The following is a 21,730-nucleotide window of genomic DNA, read 5'->3' on the forward strand; positions in this document are numbered from 1 at the left end:
CTGCCTGACCGGCTGCCCTTTAGGATGTCACCCTCCTGTAGTGACCCAGGAGGGTTCAATCTTGTTATATGACCCCCCTCAACACTTACTCAGGGAGACAGTCAGAGGATATAGAGTGGCTCCCAAGACTTCTCAACGGACACTGACATGTCATTTCTGTTTGGAGCTCCACTGGCTTTCAAGGCTGGTCACAGAGCCCCATCTGACCGCAAGGGCTAGGACTTAGTTGTTTTTTGTTTTTGTTTTTTTTTTTGTTGGGCCTCCAGCACTGCAAACGAACTCCAGATGCGTGCGCCCCCTTGTGCATCTGGCTAATGTGGGTCCTGGGGAATTGAGCCTCAAACCAGAGTCCTTAGGCTTCACAGGCAAGCGCTTAACCGCTAAGCCATCTCTCCAGCCCAGAATTATTTTTTTTATATTTTATTTTTATTTATTTGGGTTTTTTTTTTTTGAGAGTGAAAGAGGCAAAGAAAGAGAATAAGCGTGCCATGGCCTCCAGCCCCTGCAAATGAACTCCAGATGCAAGAGCCACCTTGTGTATCTGGCTTACGTGGATCCTGGGGAATCACGCCTGGGTCCTTTGGCTTCACAGGCAAGCACCTTAGCCACTAAACCATTTCTCCAACCCAGGGCTAGGAATTCTGAGGAAGCTTTGGGGTCCAGTAATCTGACCTCCTATGCATATTGTATCTCTTTGCCCTGAAGATAGTCCCATGCTGACAGGAAGCTGTGTCAGTTTTGCTCAGTGCTGTATCCCCCATATCTAGAGTAGAACCTAGTATATGTAGCGTAGTATAGAACCTAGTCTCCTTTTGAGTCAGAATACCTGTGGAATTAGTCAGGTAGTTCTGATGGGCTCACAGTCTGGAAATAGGCACAGCCATGTGCTGAGTGCTACGAGGCACGCCTAGGAGCCATCACAGGAGCAGCTCTCAGTTCCGCACAGAGATGTAAAGAAGGACTGTGCCCACGAAAGTTTCTGGAATGGAGTCTTGAATTAACAGTAGGTGAGGGGCTGGAGAGATGGCTTAGCAGTTAAGGCACTTGCCTGTGAAGCCTAAGGACCCATGTTCAATCCTCCAGATCCCATGTTAGCCAAACACACAAAGGTAAGGCAAACACAAGGTCACACAAGCCCACTAGGTGGTGCAAGCATCTGGAGTTCCATTGCAGTGGCTGAGGCCTTAGCACACCAATTCTCTCTCTCTCTCAAAACAAAAAAAAAAAAGAGTAGGTGCTTTCCAAAGATTGAAGAGGACAGGAACAGAGGGGCCCAAGGTCATGAACACTTCTGCCCAATCAGAGGAGATTTGGGCTACTCTGATAAGATGAAAGTATAGGAACTGTGAGGGACTGAGGCCCAAGGGATGACAGGGGCCAGATTGTGCTCAGGCTTCTAAATGTCACCAGGAAGCTTGGGCTTTCATTGGAGCAGGAAGTCCGTGAAGGACTTCCCGACAGGGAACAAGCAAGCAAAGATCCTAGAGAAAACTACAAAGCAATGAGAAGAGGCAGTCTCCTATTTAAAGTCCCCTGTTCCTACTACCTTGGGAAGTGGTCCCACATCTAAGAAGAGCCTATCCCCTCCCATCAGCTTGTCTCTCCCTCTCCACACACTCCTTTCTCCCAACAGCCCCTGCTACCAGCACATCAAGTCTGGGCAGACCCTACAGACACCACTGACTGCCAGGTCTCCTGGACTGAGGACATGCACTCAAGATCTAACAGTTAGGAAAGGCCTGCTGCTTTGCATCCAGGGATTTTTCTACCTGGCCATGTACCTACATTAAGTAAGCTCACAAAATGCCAAGATGGGGCTGGAGATGGCTTAGCAGTTAAGGCGCTTGTCTGCGAGCTTCAGAATTCATGTTCGAATCTCCAGGACCCACATAAGCCAGACGCACAGTGACACAAGTGTGCAATGTCGCACATGCACACAAGGGGGTGCATGCGTCTAGAGTTTGTTTGCAGCAGCTGAAGGCCCTGGTGTGCCCATTCTCTCTCTCTCTTTTTCTCCCTCCCCCTCTCTCTCTTTCTCAAAAAAAAATATAAATAAATAAGATAAAAAGCCAAGGTGTCTGTGACAAACCAAATGCACCTTCTTGATGTGGTATTGCTGTCGAGTGAACAGTCATTAGTATCAGCCCAATCCTTTCCTTGTGGAATCAAACACTTGGGGCCAGGAGGAAAGGGTCAGGGAAGGAGCCTCTATTTTAGGAGCATCTCCCACATTTGATATCCCAGTGGTCTTGCTACCAGCAGCTAGTCCCTGGGCCTGGCAATATGACCCCAAAAGACAAACATCTGTGTCCCATTCTTCCCCTCATATGCAAAAGAATCACATTATCCAAGGCTGCAACAAGGCCATGCCCTTTGCATATATATGGTCCTATTGAAGACCCTGATGGAAGGCCACTGTCTTGAGTGTCTCACACTAAAGTAATACCAGCAGGGAACTTTTGAGTATGACATAATTCATCATTTATGAGCAAACAGGTAAGACATAGTGCATTATTCCAAGAAATTATTCTTGTAGTCAATAGGGAAGGATAGTATTGTCTTCCCTCTTTTCTATGTCTCCTCCCTACCCCACTTCAGAACAAACAGGGAGAGGGCTTTTGGTAAGAAAAGTGCTTTTTGTAGTTTTTTGAGGTAGGATCTCACTCTAGCCCAGAATAGCCTGGAAGTCACTAGGTAGTCTTAGTGTGGCCTCGAACTCACAGTGATTCTACTACTTCTGTGTCCCGAGTGCTGGGATTAAATGTGTGTGCCACCATGCCCAGCTAGAAAAGTGTTTGTTTTTTTTTTTAAATACTCTATCAGCCTAGTAATCAGCTGTGGTAGGATTAATACTAGTAAGAGGAGCGTGCATGTGTGGTACACGTGTGTTTGCTTGAAGGAGTTTGCATGTCATCCCTTGCTCCGCGAAGGTGGACCAGTAGCTTCACGAACGAGCTCAAGGAGGAGGCAGAGGACAAGAGCAGATCAGAAAAGGAGGCTGGCTATGATGAGGGGACAGGAGCTGGGAGGGAGGAGAGCAGAAAAGAAGGCTATCCTGGGCACTGAGTAGAGGCAGACTCTAGGTGTCTGACTGAAAGACTTAGGATACTCCTTAGTATCTACAGCTGGGTTGCTCAACATGGTAGCCTCTGGCCACACGTGCTGCTTATGGAAAATATATGTTAGATTCCAAGACTTGGTACAAAACCATGCATATCTCATCATTGACTTCTTACTATTGAGTATATGTAGAAATGATATCTTTTTTTTTAAATTTTTATTTATTTATTTCAGAGTGACAGACACAGAGAGAAAGACAGATAGAGGGAGAGAGAGAATGGGCGCGCCAGGGCTTCCAGCCTCTGCAAACGAACTCCAGACGCGTGCGCCCCCTTGTGCATCTGGCTAACGTGGGACCTGGGGAACCGAGCCTCGAACTGGGGTCCTTAGGCTTCACAGGCAAGCGCTTAACCGCTAAGCCATCTCTCCAGCCCATAGAAATGATATCTTGTATGAATCGGGTTACAGATTGAATTATTAAAATCAATTCACAGCTGGGCATGGACCTTTAATACCAGCACTCAGGAGGCAGAGGTAGGAGGATGGCTGTGAGCTGGAGGCCAGTCTGGGACTACAGAGTGAATTCCAGGTCAGCCTGGGCTAGAGTGAGACCTTACCTCAAAAAAAAAAAAAAAATCACTTCACATTTCTTGGCATGCTTTAAATGTAGTCATTACAAAATTTTAAATAATATATGTGGTTTGTATGTATTTCTTTGTGCATATGAACAATCATTAGCAGTAAGATTTCATACCGTAAAGATATAGGCATATATCAGGGGCTACAGTGGATTAGAATATGACTTGTTTGATAGATGAATAGATTTTATTTTCCACCACTGTCATCTAATATGCTCTTTAATTTTGTTTTGATTTTTAACACAGTCCCACTATGCAAACTAGGTAGTCCTCGAACCTATGATCCTTGTGCCTCAGGCTCTGGAATGCATGTATTACAGGTGTGTGTGAACACTACCATGCCTGGCCTTTTTTATTTTTTGAGGTGGGGACAACTATAAGGTATCATATAGCACAGGTTGCTGAAAATGACCTTGAACTCTTGATTCTTCTGCCTCCACCTCCCCATTCTGGGATTACAGGTGTGCACCACCACGCCCAGCTTAACCTAGCACCCTTTAAGAGGTTTGAGTTTGTATCAAGCTCTGTCTTCAGAAGTAAACTTGCTAGAGGTTGAGACAAACATATTGCCAGAGCACCTACTAAGAGACCAACATTCTCAAGTTTAGTCCCAAAGAAACGGATTTAATATAAATTTTGTCTTCTTCATGTTGCTGGGCAGGGCTTAAATTTTACAGATTCTATAGAAAAATGTGTGCAAGAAACATCAAGATCACCAAGGAGCAATATTTTATTTATTTATTTATTTGATTTTTCAAGGTAGGGTCTTGCTCTAGCCCAGGCTGACCTGTAATTCACTATGTATTCTCAGGATGGCCTCGAACTCAGGGCAGTCCTCCTACCTCTGCCTCCTGAGTGCTGGGATTAAAGGTGCGCACACACCAGTACGCCAGGCTCTTGCTGCTTTTTTTTTTTTTACCTGTTTTTGTTGTTGTTGTTGTTGTTTGTTTGTTTGTTTGTTTTGGATTTCTGAGATTGGGTCTCACTCTAGCCCAGGCTGACCTGTAATTCACTATGTATTCTCAGGATGGCCTCGAACTCAGGGCAAGTGCCAATCCCAAGTGCTGGGATTAAAGGCGTGCCCACCATGCCCAGCTTTTTTTTTTTTTTTTTTTGGTTATTTTGAGGTAGGGTCTCACTCTGGCCCAGGCTGATCTGGAAATAACTATATAGTCTCAGGGGGGCCTCAAACTCACAGCCATCCTCCTACATCTGCCTCCCAAGTGCTGGCATTAAAGGCGTGCACCACCACACCTGGCTAAAAATTCCTTAAAAATATTTTCTTTATTTATTAGAGAAAGAGAGTGCATATGCCAAGGTCTCTTGCCAGTGCAAATGAATTCCAGACACATATGCCACATTGTGTGTCTGTCTGGTTTTACATGGGTTCTGGGGACTTGAACTCCAGTTGGCAGACTTTACGAGCAATCACCTTTATCCACTGAGCCATCTCCCTAGTCCAAAATTATTTTTAATTATTTAACTTTACTAATTTTTCTACCCTTGTTTTTTAAGTCTATTTTCCATTTGAGGTTTTGAAAACAGAGAAGGGGAAAAAAGGAACTCTCACGATATCAGAGAGAATCATTTTTAATTTTTTTTATTTTTTAATTTTTATTTTAAGGAGAGTGAGAGAGACAGACAAAATAGACATACCAGGGCCTCAGCCACTGCAATCGCATGCCAGATGCTTGCGCCACCTGGTGGGCATGTGTGACCCTATGCTTGCCTCACCTTTGTGTGTTTGGCTAATGTGGGATCTGGAGGATTGAACATGGGTCCTTAGGCTTCGCAGGCAAACACCTTAACCACTAAGCCATCTGTCCAGCCCTTTAAAATATATTTTTTAATTTATTTACAAGAGAGAAAAGGTGTACCAGGGCATACTGGCACTACAAATGAACTCCAGACACATGTACCACTTTGTGCATCAGGCTTTATGTGTATATTGGGGCACTGTACCCCAGCTGTCAGGCTTTGCAAACAAGTACCTTTAACCACTGAGCCATCTCCCCACTACTTTAAAGAGAATCTTGTAAGTGCTCTGTAAGAATTTGTGTGCCCCTGGCCATGACAAGAGGAAGGACCCCTCACTAGAAGCCCTTTACTAGAAAGTCAGCTACTCGGCAGCTCAATGGCCTCCTTCCCGCCTGCAGAGCCGCTCTAGGATACAGCCGTCTGCCTGCATCCTGCTCTCAAGGGAATATAGGGGGTTTTGATGTGTGGCTCAGGATGGCCTACAAACGTGAGCTCCTCTTGCTCAGCCTCCCGAGTACCAGGACCACAGGTGAGTGTCACCATGACCAGCTTTGAACACTGTGTTTAGCTGTGGTTATTTATTTCTTCTTTTACCATATTTTTCCTATTTTTTTTTTAAATTTGAGAGAGAGAAAATAGGTGGGGGGAGAGAGAGAGGGAGAGAGAAAATGGGCACATCAGGGCGTCCAGTAACTGCAAACGAACTCCCTTGTGCATCTGGCTAACATGGGTCCTGGGTAATCGAATCTGGGTCCTTTGGCTTTGTAGGCAAGTTCCTTAACCACTAAGCCATTTCTCCAGCCCCTTTTTTCCTATTTTTATTAGCATATACTAATTATACAAAATATGGGTAGCATTGTGACATTTTCATGCACTAACATAACATGTTTCCATCATACTCACACCTCCACCCCACCCTGGCCTCCTTCTTTCAAAACAGTTGCCCTTCTACTTTCATGTCTTTTCCCTTTAATTAACCCAGATGCCACATGCAAGAGAAAACATGCAATATTTGTCTTTCTGAGTCTGGCTTATCTTATTCAAGAGGACGATCTCCAGGTCCATCCATTTTTACTTTTTTTTTAAATTTAAATTTAAATTTTTTTTCCAAGGTAGGGTCTCACTGTAGCCCAGGCTGACCTGGAATTCACTATGTAGTCTCAGGGTGGCCTCAAACTCACAGCATCCTCCTACCTCTGCCTCCCATGTGCTGGGATTAAAGGTGTGCGCCACCATGCCTGGCTTATTTTTATTTTTTTTTATTTTCTAGCCCAGGCTGACCTGGAATTATATGTACTTCTGCCTCCTGCATGCTGGGATTAAAGGCAGGTGCCATCACGCCTGGCATTTTTACATTTTTTTAAACAGCCATTTCCCCAAGAACCTCTCCACCTGCTATTTTGTCATGTTAGCTGAGTTTAGGTTTAAAAAAAAAAAAAGCCGCTTGTGAGAGACAAGCTAGAAGAACCGAGCAGACCAACTCACCTTTTGCTCAGCAGGTGTCCTATGGACATATTGGTGAGCACCTAGGCCTTGCAAGGTACCCAAGCCTCCTTTTGTTGTATTTACCCAAGAACCATCTTCCATTGCGGGGACCAGCTTTCCTGAAACCAAGGTAAGGCCTGAAACATTGATTGTCAAAGTTCGCTCAACAGATCTGAAGTAGTTGAGAACTCCCAAACAGATGCGCTGTAAGGAAGAAAGAACAGAATCAGGATCTTCTGCCTCACCTCACCCTACAGAGCAGGCCAGCCCTGCCGGGGAGAACAGAACACACCATTTCTGAAAGGGGCTGATTCCATACAAAAGGAAAGGAAAGGAGAGAAAGGGAGAGTGGGAGAGGGAGAGGAAGGAAGGGAGGGGAAGGAAGAAAGGAAGGAAGGGAAGAAAGAAAGGAATGCAGGAAGAAAGGAAGGAAGGGAAGAAAGCAATGTGGGAAGGGAGGGAAGGAAGGTATACAGAAAGGAAGGGGGGAAGGAAGAAAAGGAAAGAATGTAGGAAAGAATGCAAGAAAGAAAAAAAAGCAAGGAGTAAAAACATAAAAAATATATTGCTACTGAAAAGCAGCCCCTTTTCCAGACAGGCAGGTACCCAGAGCCAGGGTGCCAGGTGGATTGCATACCTGTAACTCCCGGATGCGCAGGTGGCGCAGATACAGAAAGGACAAGTAGGCACCTTTCATCAGGACAGGATTCCTGCCACTGGGTTCTGTCCCATCATCCAGGCCCAGCAGCTGGAGGGCTATCGTATAATTGTATCTTCAGTGTGCAGGAAAAATGAAATAAGTACCTTTACCTCAAAGCAGTTCAGAACATTCACACACACCACATTGAAATTTTTATTGAACCTAAGGAATTTTCCAATAGCTGCTCTTTAAAAATGCTCTGGAGGGGGCTGGAGAGATGGCTTAGCAGTTAAGGCGTTTGCCTGCGGAGGCTAAGGACCCATCTTCTACTATCTAGATCCCACGCAAGCCAGACACACAAAGGTGAGGCAACTGCAAGGTCATGCATGCCCACCAGGTGGCACAAGCTTCTAGAGTTTGATTTCAGTGGCTGAGGCCCTGGCATGCCATTGTCTCCCCAACCCCTCCCCCACTAGCTCTCTATAAATATTAAAAAATACTTTGGAGGGAAAATAAGTAGTCTATAGGTATAAATATAAAAGGACATTTCTCTTAGCAATGACGCTCCTTAAAGCCACAGTCCTAGGGTGAAATGTTAATTTAGTTGTCTGACCTGTTTGAACAGTTTTGTTTTCATTCTGACTTCAAATATTTTTAAGCTAACAGGTAAGCTATATATTAATCAGTCACTCAGTGTTCCTCACAGTCTGTAAACCAATTTTGTTGTCACCAATACAAAGGTTTAGTTTTTCTTTTACCCTGTCTCTGTTTCCTGCTTGCGCGGCCCATCAGCACTTTGGTGGATACTCATTTGCGCGAGGTCATTGTCGCTCTGGTCCACTGAAAAGTCACCATCCTTTGTATTGTCAGTCTATTAAAAAAATTAGCATTGGTTCAGATACGTAAGCATTTATGATACCTAAAAAGAATCACAGGTCATCATATAATTAGACAAAAGTATATGCATTCACAGACAAACGTCTTCATACATTTCAACATTTGAACATCCGGGGCCGGGAGGTGGCTCAGTCATCTTGCAAGCATGAAAACTGAGTTTCATCTCCAGTATCCACGTAAAGGTGCTGAATGTAAGGTGCACACCTTGAGTCCCAGTGCTGGGCATGCGGGGCAGGCAGGTCCCTGGGGCTTGCTGGCCAGCCAGTCCAGGCAAGCTGCAGACCAACGAGAGACCTGGTCTTGAATAAGAAAAGTCGCAAGGCATTCCCAATGGCAGCGCTTGAGGTGGTCCTTGCCGTGGTACGCTCACACATGAACATGCACACATACACAAATGCCTGAAAAGAGGAAAAATGCATGTGTGTGTCCTATGTGGTATGGGTGTGTGTGCATGGTGTATGCATGTGTGTGAATACTATGTGACATGGGTATGTACGTATGGCGTATGCATGTGTATGTGTGGTACATGGTATGTGTGTGTGTGTGTGTGCATGGTGTATGCATGTGTGTGTACTGTGTGGCATGGGTGTGTGTGCATGGTGTATGCATGTGTGTGCATATGGAGGAAAGCATCAGGTGTGTTCCTCTATCACTCATCCATGTAGTTCCTTGAGGCAGAGTATGTCTCTGAACCCAGAACTGTTGCTTTCAGGAGCCCCCAGCAATTCTCTGGTCTCTGCTGCCCTTAGAAGTGGGGTTACAGACGAATGTGACCATGCCCGGATTTTGACATGAGTACTGGACAATCAAACCCAGGGCAAACCAGGACCTCTCTGACCCTCATACATGCATGGCAAGCTCTCTAGCCCACTGTGCCATCTCACCAGTCTGCCCCCCAAAAAAAGAAAATCTATATTTCTACAAAGTATGGGGCCGCCATTTTTACTAAGAAAGTCTTTATTTTATGAAGGCATTCACAGTTTTGATACAACAGGCCCTAACCCCCCCTACTGCCTACCTTTTACATGATTCACTTTACAAAAACATTGATTCACATGTTTTTCAAAACCACACATGCATGGAACGTTGAGCCTCTCTAATCCAACCCTGCTCTGAACCAAGAGACACCAGTGGATTTCACCTCTTTCTCCTCATTAGCTGTATGATGCAGTCTCTTTTCTTTTCTTTTATTTATTTGCAAGTAGAGAGAAAGAGAGAAGAGAGACAGAGAATGGGCATGCCAAGGCCTGTAGCCACTGCAAATGAACTCCAGATACATGCGCCCCCTTGTGCATCTGGCTTACATGGGTAGTGGGGAATTGAACCTGGATCCTTTGGCTTCACAGGCAAGCACCTTAAATGCTAAGCCATCCCTCCAGCCCCGATGCAGTCTCTTAAAGCCTGGATCCTGTTTTCCCTTTTATAAAATGGCATGGCCGTGGAAATGGTAGTGAGGGGCTGTGAGAAGTGAGTGAGGAATGCGTCCAAAGCCTCTGTCTTTGTGCCTGGCACCTAATAGGTGATGGGAAGCTCATGCTGTCCTCCGTGGATTGCAATCATCAGTTGGACCATAGGGCCTTCCTTGGATCTCATGCATACGTTTACTTCCCACACTCATCTTTCCCTGGTGCTGAGAAGGAACTCATGCACTCCAGGCTCCAGAGACAGCCGTAAAGAAGGTGACGGTCTGTGGTTCCTCTGGGCAGCCTCTCTTAGTTGTCTTCTCTCCTGTCCCTAGCACGCACCCCATTCTCCCATGGTGTGTTCCTTCATGGTGTCCCAGATACCCACAACAGTGCCGAGCAGCAGTAACTGACGTGGAGCCTCCTGTCTGGGTTAGGCTATTCTAGTACTTGGTTCTTGGGATAAATTATCTCGGGGTAACATTAAATATTTATCTCGGCACTTGGCCACTCAGCTGAAGGTGACATTATCAAGCCTTTCCTACAGGTGGCTATGGCCATGTGATTATTGGAATAGGGGACAAAGAGCCATGTTGTAGCTGCTGTGAGCATTCCCCTGGGGAGGCTCCACTCCCCTGCTCCTTCCTACTTCTTAGGACAAGAAGGTTGATACCAGGTGATCCCAGGGTACAGGGACCACTTTTGTTGGAGCTTCAGGACAGACAAAGCCGAGCCACCTGAGAGCTCTGGCAGATTCCATGTCAGCACTGCGCTTCCTATCTTGAGAGGCGACCATGAGAAAGACATTTCCAGCTCTTTTGATCTTGTTTTATCATAAATGACGGTCAAATCTGAGCTTAACTCGTATCATCTCAAGGCTCCAGGTGGACTCTACCAAGTTCCTGACAGTCAGTGGGGAAGGACATGTTTGCAGGGATATTAAGAAGAATGGTAAGATAGGACATTGGTTATCATTACGCAGCAGCCATTCTGCCTGTGCATAGAGTTAGTGCCTGTCTGTTCCATGTGAGTGAACATTGGTTCACATTTCTGCCAGAAAACACCTGACCAAGAAACAGCAACTTGTGGGAAAAAGGGTTTATTTTGGCTTACAGACTTGAGGGGAAGTTCCATGATGGCAGAGGAAAATGATGGCATGAGCAGAGGGTGGACATCACCTCCTGGTCAACATTAGATGGACAACAGCAACAGGAAAGTGTGCCAAATACTGGCAAAAGGAAGCTGGCTTAATACCCATAAGCCTGCCCCCAACAATACACTGCCTCCGGGAGATGTTAATTACCAAATTGCCATCAGCTGTAGACCTAGACCACCTGAGTTTATGGGGGACACCTGAATCAAACCACCGCAATTGGAGTATTTCAGTGTATGTGTCCCACAAGCCTAGGGGTGGAGCAGACCCTGGGAGTACATGGTACATTTCTGCTCCTAAAAATAGAAACATAAGGCGATCATTTGGAAGTGAAGAGACTATTTTAGGAACTGTCAGGAAAGCATGCATCCAGCAAGGAGAGCTGATCTTCACACTCCTTTGATTTTAGGGTAAGACATTTTTGTCTCCTGGGTCTGTCATGATCACTGGTCACAGTTTGACACTAATCTACATGACCCCAGAAGGAAGACTTTGAATCACATCCTTTCTCTGATGAGATTGTAATGTTTTCTGCTGTCTATAAAATTATCCAGGATTACATAGAAAAGAACAGACACCAAGATACAGGTGACAGACATTTGAAGGAATGATAGAACCAAAACCATAAAAGTGCTGTGGATTGCCAGGAAGAAAGGCAAGGAGCAGAGACGGGTCTGGGTGGGGAAGGGAGATGGCTCAGCTTCCTCCTGGACCCACCATCCGGGACAGTCTTCCTCTCAGGAACAGGAGACAGTTCTGGGAAGCACTGAGCTGTGCAGAACCAGGGTCAGCTTCTGCTGGGTTTTCTCTTTCTTCCTGAGTAGGCAAACCTTTGACCTTGTCCTTGACCTTGACCCTGCCTGTGGCTGGTTGTGAACCAGCAGAGCTGACCTCATGATTTTGGGTTTTGAGACTTTCACTGACTGAAAACCTGAAGGAAACTCCTTGGAAGTTGGCCAAGCTAGTAGGGGGATCAGAAAGCAGGATGGAGAAATGATTAGAGGAAAAGTTCACTTCGATGTTCCCTGTCCGCACATGTCTCTACAACTTATGCACATTTACCTGCAGACTGAAAAGTCTAGAGGGATATAAACCAAACATTCCAACTAGTATTATCTACGGTGGTATAATAATGGGTAATTTTTATTTTCTTCTTTAATCTTTTTCTATGATTCTTTTATTTTCTATGATTGAAAAATGTGGGGCAGGAGAGATGGCTTAGCAGTCAAGGCACTTGCCTGCGGAGTCTAAGGACCCATGTTCTACTCTCCAGATCCCATATAAGCCAGATGCACAAAGTGAGGCAAACGCAAGGCTGCACATGCCCCCTGGGTGGTGCAAGCACATGGAGTTTGATTGCAATGGCTGAGGCCCTGGCATGCCACTTCTCTCTCTCTCTCTCTCTCTGTCTCTCTCTCTGTGTCTCTCTCTCAGTTTCTGTCTCTCTCCCTCTCACCCCCTCTAAAAAATTTTTTTTAATAAAAAATGTGGAGCTGAAGAGATAACTAAGCAGTTAAACGTACTTGCTTGCAAAGTCTGACAGCTCAGGTTCAGTTCTCTAGTACCCACGTAAAGGCAGATACACAAAGTGGTACATGGCCTAGAGTTCATTTGCTGAGGCAGAAAGCCATGGCACCTATACTCTCTTTCTCTTGCTCACTCACTCTCTCTCTCTCAAAATAAAAATTAAAAAAATTTTAATGTGTCCCTATTGTCATTGGAAAATATTAGTTGTTTTAAAAAATGTTCTACTGAAGTTGATGAGGAATACCAAGACAAAATATTTTATATTTTGTAGGACTTCCTGCATATGAGAGCACACACTCTCTCCTGCATCTCATGCACATTGCCTTGCATCATCTCTGGAGTCCAGGGCAGCCACAACAGACAGGGTGTGGCCACTGGGAAGAGGCAAAAAAAGAGGTCGTACCACTGTTCCCTGGCTATGCATCTGGATGCTGTGTTTGCTACCATTTCACAGCATAAGGTTCAAAACCTGAGCCGTTTAAACTACATCTTTTAAAATGCCATTGTAGGCTAGAGGGATGGCTCAGCAGTTAAGGCATTATCCTGCAAAGCTAAAGGACCCAGGTTCAATTCCCCAGGACCCACATAAACCGGATGCATAAGGTGACACATGCGTCTGTAGTTTCTTTGCAGTGGCTAGAGACTCTGGTGTGCCCGTTCTCTCTCTCTCTCTCTCTTCCCCTACCCCATCTCTAATAAATAAAAATTTTAATGCCATTGCCAGGCTGGAGAGATGGCTTAGCAGTTAAGGTGCATGCCTGCAAAACCTAAGGACCTAGGTTTGATACTCCAGGACCCATGTAAGCCAGATACACAAGGTGGCACATGGCATCATAGGAAATGACATGGGGTATGACTGACTTGACCTAACAGGTCCCAGGCTCACAGGAGGAGCTCTTGGCCCTCAGTGGTACAGGCCTTAACCCGATCAAGACTGCTACTAAGCATTCTGGTTTTATAAAGAATATTTTTAAATTATGGTCTGCTTAAACCAGAATTATTTATAGATATACATTATCATCAATTAACAATGATAAGAAAACATGATGTTTTTCTTTGTTCCTCAAACCTAGGCCTTTTTTATTTATTATTTGCAAGCAGGGGGGAGGGGAGAGAGAATGGGCATGGCATGCTAGGGCCTCTTGCCACTGCAAATAAACTCCAGATGCATGCGCCACTTTGCACAGCTGGCTTTATGTGGGTATTGGGGAAACAAACTCAGGCTATTAGGCTTTGCAAGCAAATGCCTTAACCTCTGAGTCATCTCTCCAGCCCATGTTAACTAAATACTACTTAACTATAAATAAAAAAAAACTCTAGGGCTGGAGGGATGGCCTAGTTGTTAAGGAGCATGCCTGCAAAGCCAAAGAACACAGGCTCGATTCTCCAGGACCTACGTAAACCAAATGCACAAAAGGGCACATGCATCTGGAGTTCCTTTGCAGTGGCTGGAGGCCCTGGGGCACCTATTCTCTCTCTCTCTCTCTTAAATAAATAAATATATTTTTTAAAACTCTAAAACAAGGTTACCGCGGAACAGCATTTCTTGAAAACTGACTAGAAGCTGTTCTGAAGTTGTGCTGACAATTAATTAGCGGTTGCATGCTCTCACAGCTGTGACAATCAACATACCCATGACATTTGCTTTCCTCTCTGCCCAAGACCCTTATTTGTTATGGGTTACTGGCAGCCACTTGTCCACCTCGGAGTCAGAATGCTGACCAGCACGCAGATGCTAAACTTTGTACTTTGCTGCCACATGATTGCAAAACAGCCACTTGCCACACAGCTGTGAGCTGTGAGCTCCATATCCACATTCCCATCACTCCTTCCAGCTGCCACCTTTCACTTCATCCTAACCTCATCGGACTGGCATGCAACATTCAGAACGGTTATGCGATACCACCGGGGCTCTGACATAAAGTGACAGAAATATTTGAGGAGGTCACATATTATCACCCACAAGAAAAATGTGAAGAAAAACAAATGATAACAGGATGTTGCCTACTTTCTTGAACCCAGTGGTATTTTTTCTGTTCCCTGTTTAGAAAGCTTTTCTTGGGGCTATTGGCATGGCTGGCTCCTTCTCTTTCCTGAAGTCTCAGCCCAAATGCCATGGCCTCCCCCCAGCAGGAGATGCTGGCTGAGTTCTGTCCCAGTGTGCCCCTTCCCAGCCACTGGATTATGGCAGCTGGTCTCCTCATGCACACACAAGCGAGCACTCAGGAGTGATTCTTTGTTCCCTCATTTAGTGATGGCTTAGCAGTTAAGGAGCATGCCTGCAAAACCTAAGGACCCAGGTTTGATACTCCAGGACCTATGTAAGCCAGATGCACAAGGTGGCACATGACATCATAGGAAATGACAGGGGGTATGACTGACTTGACCTAACAGGTCCCAGGCTCACAGGAGGAGCTCTTGGCCCTCAGTGGTGCCTCTGCTATTCCCCAGGGGCAAGGACTGGGTCTATTTCATTCCCTGAGTCCAGCCTAATCCCAGGCATAAGGACAGCATCCATATAAGCATGCTGGAAGGAAAGAAGAAAGGAAGAAAGGAAGGAAGGAAGGAAGAAAGGAAGGAAGGAAGGAAGGAAGGAAGGAAGAAAGGAAGGAAGGAAGGAAGGATGCCAACATGTAGAGTAATGTGTGAATTATGTTTTCTTCATGCCTTCAGCTCTGGACTCTGAAAATGCCCAGGTATTTTAAGCCTCTTTTTGATCTATTTACCACAGATCAGTTTGAAAACACAGTGAAAAATAAATATTTTTCTTCCTTTGGCTAATTCAAAGAACATTTATAACTCAGCAAATAACCAAAAGAAGTCTCCCTCCCTTCCTTCCTTCCATTTTTGTTTTGTTTTGTTTTGTTTTTCAAGGTACGGTCTCACTCTAGCCCAGGCTGACCTAGAACTCACTCGGTAGTCTCAGGCTGGCCTTGAACTCTTCCCGCTCTTTGGAATACTTGGACAAGTGCCTTCAACATGGTTTTGCTGCGACCAGACTACACCTTTTTTTTTTTAATTTTTTAAAATTATTTATTTATTTATTTGAGAGTGACAGACACAGAGAGAAAGACAGATAGAGGGAGAGAGAGAGAATGGGCGCGCCAGGGCTTCCAGCCTCTGCAAACGAACTCCAGACGCGTGCGCCCCCTTGTGCATCTGGCTAACGTGGGACCTGGGGAACCGAGCCTCGAACCGGGGTTCTTAGGCTTCACAGGCAAGCGCTTAACCGCTAAGCCATCTCTCCAGCCCCAGACTACACCTTTTGACACCTGATTCTTCACCCCCTGTACCAGTGAAAGAAGAAAGGAAGGAGGAAGGAAGGAAGGGAGGGAGGAAACCCAGTTAGGAAGTGTCTTCTCTGTCCCTACTACACGCTGGGCAAAGGCCAGCAGGAGCCTTCCTCACTTCCATTTCCATCTCCTCACACTGTCTTCCTAACTTGGTGCCTTATGTCACTCAATGCTTAGCTAAGCCACTGTGCCCTGGCTGTGCATCTTCTGTTGGTCACTGGCAGGGTGGTCCCTTGGAAGTAATCACCTTCATCCGCTAAGTACCATGGGCGCTGCGAAACTCAAACCATTGCTGGCCGGGTCACACCCTGCACCCGTTTGCACCCACACAACCTCAAACATGACGCGCTGCCTCCACTCTCTGCCTCAGTCATTGTCTGTGCTTTCTTGGCCAGTGAGGAGAACAGATTTGTGCTCATAGACCTCAGATTTCTTATTTTATCTTATATATGTCATGGATACCTTCTTGTTGCTGGCACAAAGCACCTGACCAAAACCAGCTGATGGAGGAAAGTTATCTATTGTGGTTTACAGACTGGAGGGGAAGCTTCATGATGGCATGAGCAGAGACTGGACATCGCCTCCTGGCCAACATCCCGTGGACAACAGCAGCAGGAGAGTGTGCCAAGCTCTAGTAAAGGGGAGTTGGTGGCTATAACACCCCTAAGTCTGCTCCTAAGAACACACCTCCACCCACAAGGCTCTCCCTCCCAAACTGCCACCAGCTGGGAACCAAGCATTCAAACACGTGAGTTCATAGGGGACACCTAATTCAAACCAGCACAATGTTTTATTTTCAGGCTGGTCTCATGATTCGTGTAGTCCAGCTCAGCCTCAAATTTGCTATGTAGAGGTTGACCCTCAACTCCTGATTCTCCTGCCACCACCACAGTGCCAGGATTATAGATATGTGCCACCAAACCCAGGGACCCTCAAGATATTAATACCCTAAACCCCAGGAAAAGATGATTATCAATCAGTCTCAGAGATAAACCATCCAGGACACATGAAGCAAAGATGTTAAAATATACTTGGGGCTGGCTGGCTGTCTCGTCCCTCCTGCCTTTTCCACTATCACTCCCTTCTCAGTTTGGGTCAAGAAGTATAAAGGGTACTTTAAAATGTCCTCTTGGGTTGGAGAGATGGCTTAGCAGTTAAGCGCTTGCCTATGAAGCCTAAGAACCCAGGTTCAAGGCTTGACTTTCCGGTTCCCACGTAAGCCAGATGCACAAGGTGGCACATGGATCTGAAGTTCGCTTGCAGTGGCTGGAGGCCCTGGTGAGCCCATTCTTTTTCTCTTTCTCTGCCTCTCTCTCTCTCAAATAAATAAATAAACCAAAATAAATAAAATACCCGCTTGATATAGTCTTCCTGAATGGTGGCATATACCTCAGGACACATGGCAATGGGATAGGAAAAATGGGCTACCTCCTCAACTCTGGCAAGGTGCAAACTGAGGAATGAGTGTCACTGGTACCCAAGTGTATCCCACAGGGAGTCTGGGGGCAGGGGGACCTGAGCTGGAATGCTGCCTCTACTCTGACCTGTATGGTCAACTTGCTTCTCATTCAGTTCTCTAGACCCACATTTAATAGATTCAGCAGTTACACAAAAGGTGTGTGTGTATGTGTGTGTGTGTGTATACACATATGTCCATGTGTGTTTGCTTCCAGTCTATCCGGAAACCTGGAAACCTCCAGGTCTCCTCTTTCCTAGGATGATGGTTCTCTCCCGCATACCACTCAGCTTCCTATACCTATGGCTCTATGCAATTTTCAGCCCCACTGCAATTATCTTCAGGGATGGAAGTAACAATTAATGCAGAATGGGCCCATTTCAAACTCATGGTCCCTTGCTTTAACTTGAACCTTATGACTGTGCAGTTCTCCATATATCTTCTTCCCTTCCCCATGGCTCTGCAACTGCCCATAGTAATGTGCCTCCTCACTCACCCTCTGAGCTACCGCCTCACAAATGCAGGCAAGCCCTCTCTCTCCCTCTCTCACTCTCTCTCTGTCTCACGCACACACTCTCATTACCTTTTACACTTGCAATCTTCAAGGGAAGCAGTATCTTCCTCCCTTTCTCATCCCCTCTTCTTCCCACAAGGTTGCTGGTTTCTCCATTTTCTTTTCTTTTTTCTCTTTTTTTTAAAATTATTTATTTATTTATTTGAGAGCAACAGACACAGAGAGAAAGACAGATAGAGGGAAAGAGAGAGAGAGAGAGAGAGAGAATGGGCGCGCCAGGGCTTCCAGCCTCTGCAAACGAACTCCAGACGCGTGCACCCCCTTGTGCATCTGGCTAACGTGGGACCCGGGGAACCGAGCCTCGAACCGAGGTCCTTAGGCTTCACAGGCAAGCGCTTAACCACTAAGCCATCTCTCCAGCCCATGGTTTCTCCATTTTCCCCTTTGCCTCTTCCATCTCTTCTCCACCGCCCCTTTCTCTCAGACTATGAACACACTCAGGTCCTCTCATCTTCATCTTAGACAAGTAAATCAGAAACCAACAAATGACAGCAGCTATGATGCCATAGTAAAGACAAGTGACATTGGTTTTGTATCGAGATGTTCTTTTGCTGCCAAGCCTCAGGCCCTTCCTACCAGCAGCTGTCTACGTGGTATCCTTGCTTTGACCTCTCTCTCTTTCAATCCAATTTTGCTGCCACGTGAATCTTCCTTAAAGTCACAGGCGAGCTGGTGTGGTGGTGTATGTCTTTAATCCCAGTATTCAGGAGGCAGACATAGGAGGATTGCTCCAAGTTCAAGGCCAGCCTGAGACTATATAGTGAATTTCAGGTCAGCCTAGGATAGTGTGAGACTCTACCTCAAAAAACAAAAACAAAAAACAGGAGAAAGCACAGATTTCTTACTCTTGTATCCATGGTTACTCACAACCTGCCTCTCTTTCCCACTCAAAACACGGCAGTTCCTATTCACTGTATTTCCACTTGAATCTTCCCTTCACCCAGTCTGAACTTGAACACACCACTCACACTGTCTCTTTGCACCATAGTTTGGGCTGTCCTTCCTAGAAAATGCTCCCTAGCGCGATGGCCTTGCTTATCTGTGCCTTACCCTACCCTCAAGCCTGGCTCAGTTCTCTCTTCAAGGGGCTTTTTTCCTACTAGAGCCAGCCCTGTGGGGGCCACTTCCCTCCAGACCCTCTCCACATTTGGTAAGCGTGTAGCACCAAGGACTATGGTGTGCAGTCTCACTTGGTATTGATCCACTTGAATCTGTGGGCTGGTAGGAACATGGCATGGTACACATCTTTATATTCCTGTTTCTAAAATATCTTCATATGCACTTGTGCCTCTGGCTTTACATGAGTACTAGAAGCTGAACCTGGGCCATCAGGCTTTGCAAGCAAGCGTCTTTTGCCACTGAGCCATCTTCCCAGCCTTATATTTCTCTTTTTTAAAATTATTTATTTATTTATTTGAGAGTGACAGACACAGAGAGAAAGACAGATAGAGGGAGAGAGGGAATGGGCGCGCCAGGGCTTCCAGCCTCTGCAAACGAACTCCAGAGCATGCGCCCCGTTGTGTATCTGGCTAACGTGGGTCCTGGGGAACCGAGCCTCAAACCGGGGTCCTTAGGCTTCACAGGCAAGCGCTTAACCGCTAAGCCATCTTTCCAGCCCATATTTCTCTTTCTTTTTTAAAATTATTTATTTATTTATTTGAGAGCAACAGACACAGAGAGAAAGACAGATAGAGGGAGAGAGAGAGAATGGGTGCGCCAGGGCTTCTAGCCTCTGCAAACGAACTCCAGATGCGTGCGCCCCCTTGGGCATCAGGCTAAGGTGGGACCTGGGGAACCGAGCCTCGAACAGGGTCCTTAGGCTTCACAGGCAAGCGCTTAACCGCTAAGCCATCTCTCCAGCCCCATATTTCTCTTTTTATTGTTATACAATTTTCTTACTATCAAAATTAACCCACATAGATAATGGGACTTTAGGGGGAGAAGGGCTTATAATAAACATCCAAAGTAGATGTCAAAGGGCTATACACAGGTGCTGAGGTTGAACAGAAGGCGTTCTGGTTATTTATTACTACTGTACCTGGTAGAGGTTAGGGTTGCTGTAAATATTCTCCCAGACTTGATCGTAGTTGCACTGGTGGAAAGTCATGCCAGATGACTGATGGGAAGCCAGCGTGGCTGTCCTTGCGGCATGGTTCTGGAGCACTTGCACAACTCGCTTGGGGTCAGAAATCTCAGGTAGAAGACAGAGAGAAAAGACATAGTTAACAGAAAGATTGTTCCCTTCTTTCCAGCAAGAATTTGATCATCTACACATGAATAAGGAAGAAGCCTCAGATGGGACATTTTTGAATTAAAAAATGGGCCAGACGTAGTGGCACGTGCCTTTAATCGCAGCACTTGGGAGTCAGAGGCAGGTGGATCACTGTGAGTTTGAGGTCACCCTGAGACTACATAGAGAATTACAGGTCAGCCTGGACCCCAGCAAGACCCTATACCAAGAAACAACAACAACAAAAAAAAGGAGCTGGAGAGATAGCTTACTGGTTAAGACACTTGCCTGCCAAGCCTAAAGTCCCATGTTTGACTCTCCAGATCCCATGTAAGCCAGACACACAAAGGTGAGGCACGCACAAAGTTGCACATGCCCACTAGGTGGCACAAGTGTCTGGAGTTTGATTTCAGTGGCTGAGGCCCTGGCATGCCAATTCTTTTTTTTTTTCCTACTCTCTCTGTTTCTCTCTAAAATAAAAAAAGTAAATAAATAAATAATATAAAATTAAACTCAAGCATCATCAATGCCCCAATATCTTCACAATATGTATTCAATATACATATCACCTCATTTAAAATTCTGAGACATCCCCAAAGACAGTATCAGGGGACAGCTTCACAAATGTTGTGGCACCAGTGAAATGATAAACACCCATAAGTTGTGAGTGGAAGCTCTGTCTTCACTTAGGAAGCTGGAGGAGATTGGGGAGGGGACAGATCAGTTGGTGGCATTGGACCAGCCAATTTTCATAAGGACATAGACCTGGGCTCACCTACCTAATGCTATCCTGGCTTTTCCACACAGAGAACTGCATGTCCACCTAACACCAATCTTAGTGATATCTCTCCTTGGATGGCTGCAAGATGCCCAGCATGCTGTGGTAGTTGAATAAGTGTCCCTTCTCTTCTGGGAGTTAATAATTAAATAAAGGTCCCAGCCAGGATTGAACCTTGATCTAAGTCATACATGTGTGACAGTATTTTAATGCTATAAAGAATTCCAGACTTCTGGTAAGATGGCAGCATGCTAGACTCACCAAAGCAGCCTAGGGAGGGAAATAAACAGAAACACAGCAAAATTCACTCTTCTACTGAAAAGTGAAGGTGTATAAGTTATTATCAACCATAGCAGAGAACCATGAGAGACCAATATCTTCCAGAAAGGCAGAAACTGGCAAGAATCCTGCCGAGGTGCCTGCCCAGCTGGTGCAACAGGAGCAGAAACAAAGTGAGGGGATTTTCCACTCATATCAGACCCTTGCAAAGACAAGAAACCTCAAGGGGAAGACAGCAGGGACCAGCTGAGCAGCTGCTAAAAGAGATTACAAACAGGACCAACTGAGCAGCTCTGGTACAACTGCAGGCACCCCGCAAAAGCTCCCATCCCCCAACCGTCGGGGCCATGAACATATGGAGAACTCCTTCACCCCCAGCAACCCAGCACCAAGAGAGGTCAAGGTGGGTACTCAGCATTGGTGAGATTGGAAGCCATCCAAAAAGGTGACAGAGCCTACCCTTAGGGACTTTGGCTTTACCAGATTACCTGTTTGGTTTAATTCCCACAATTGTACAGGTACTCTGTGCTGCTTTTGATTAAATGTCTATATTGCTCTG

General features: G+C 45.8%; 1 protein-coding gene across 1 annotated transcript in view; it reads right to left on the reverse strand.

The window, feature by feature from the left end:
- Positions 1-21,730, reverse strand: part of LOC101610720 — a 212,631-nt gene that overhangs the window by 154,777 nt on the left and 36,124 nt on the right. The window contains exons 10-14 of the mRNA XM_045155548.1: positions 19,918-20,075; positions 19,447-19,453; positions 8,340-8,413; positions 7,579-7,714; positions 6,942-7,145 (exon numbers count right to left, since the gene is read on the reverse strand). Coding sequence (XP_045011483.1) covers positions 6,942-7,145; positions 7,579-7,714; positions 8,340-8,413; positions 19,447-19,453; positions 19,918-20,075 — 579 coding nt within the window. The remainder of the gene's footprint in view (positions 1-6,941; positions 7,146-7,578; positions 7,715-8,339; positions 8,414-19,446; positions 19,454-19,917; positions 20,076-21,730) is intronic.

The sequence above is a fragment of the Jaculus jaculus genome, chromosome 7, assembly GCF_020740685.1.
Source record: "Jaculus jaculus isolate mJacJac1 chromosome 7, mJacJac1.mat.Y.cur, whole genome shotgun sequence".
NCBI lineage: Eukaryota > Metazoa > Chordata > Mammalia > Rodentia > Dipodidae > Jaculus > Jaculus jaculus.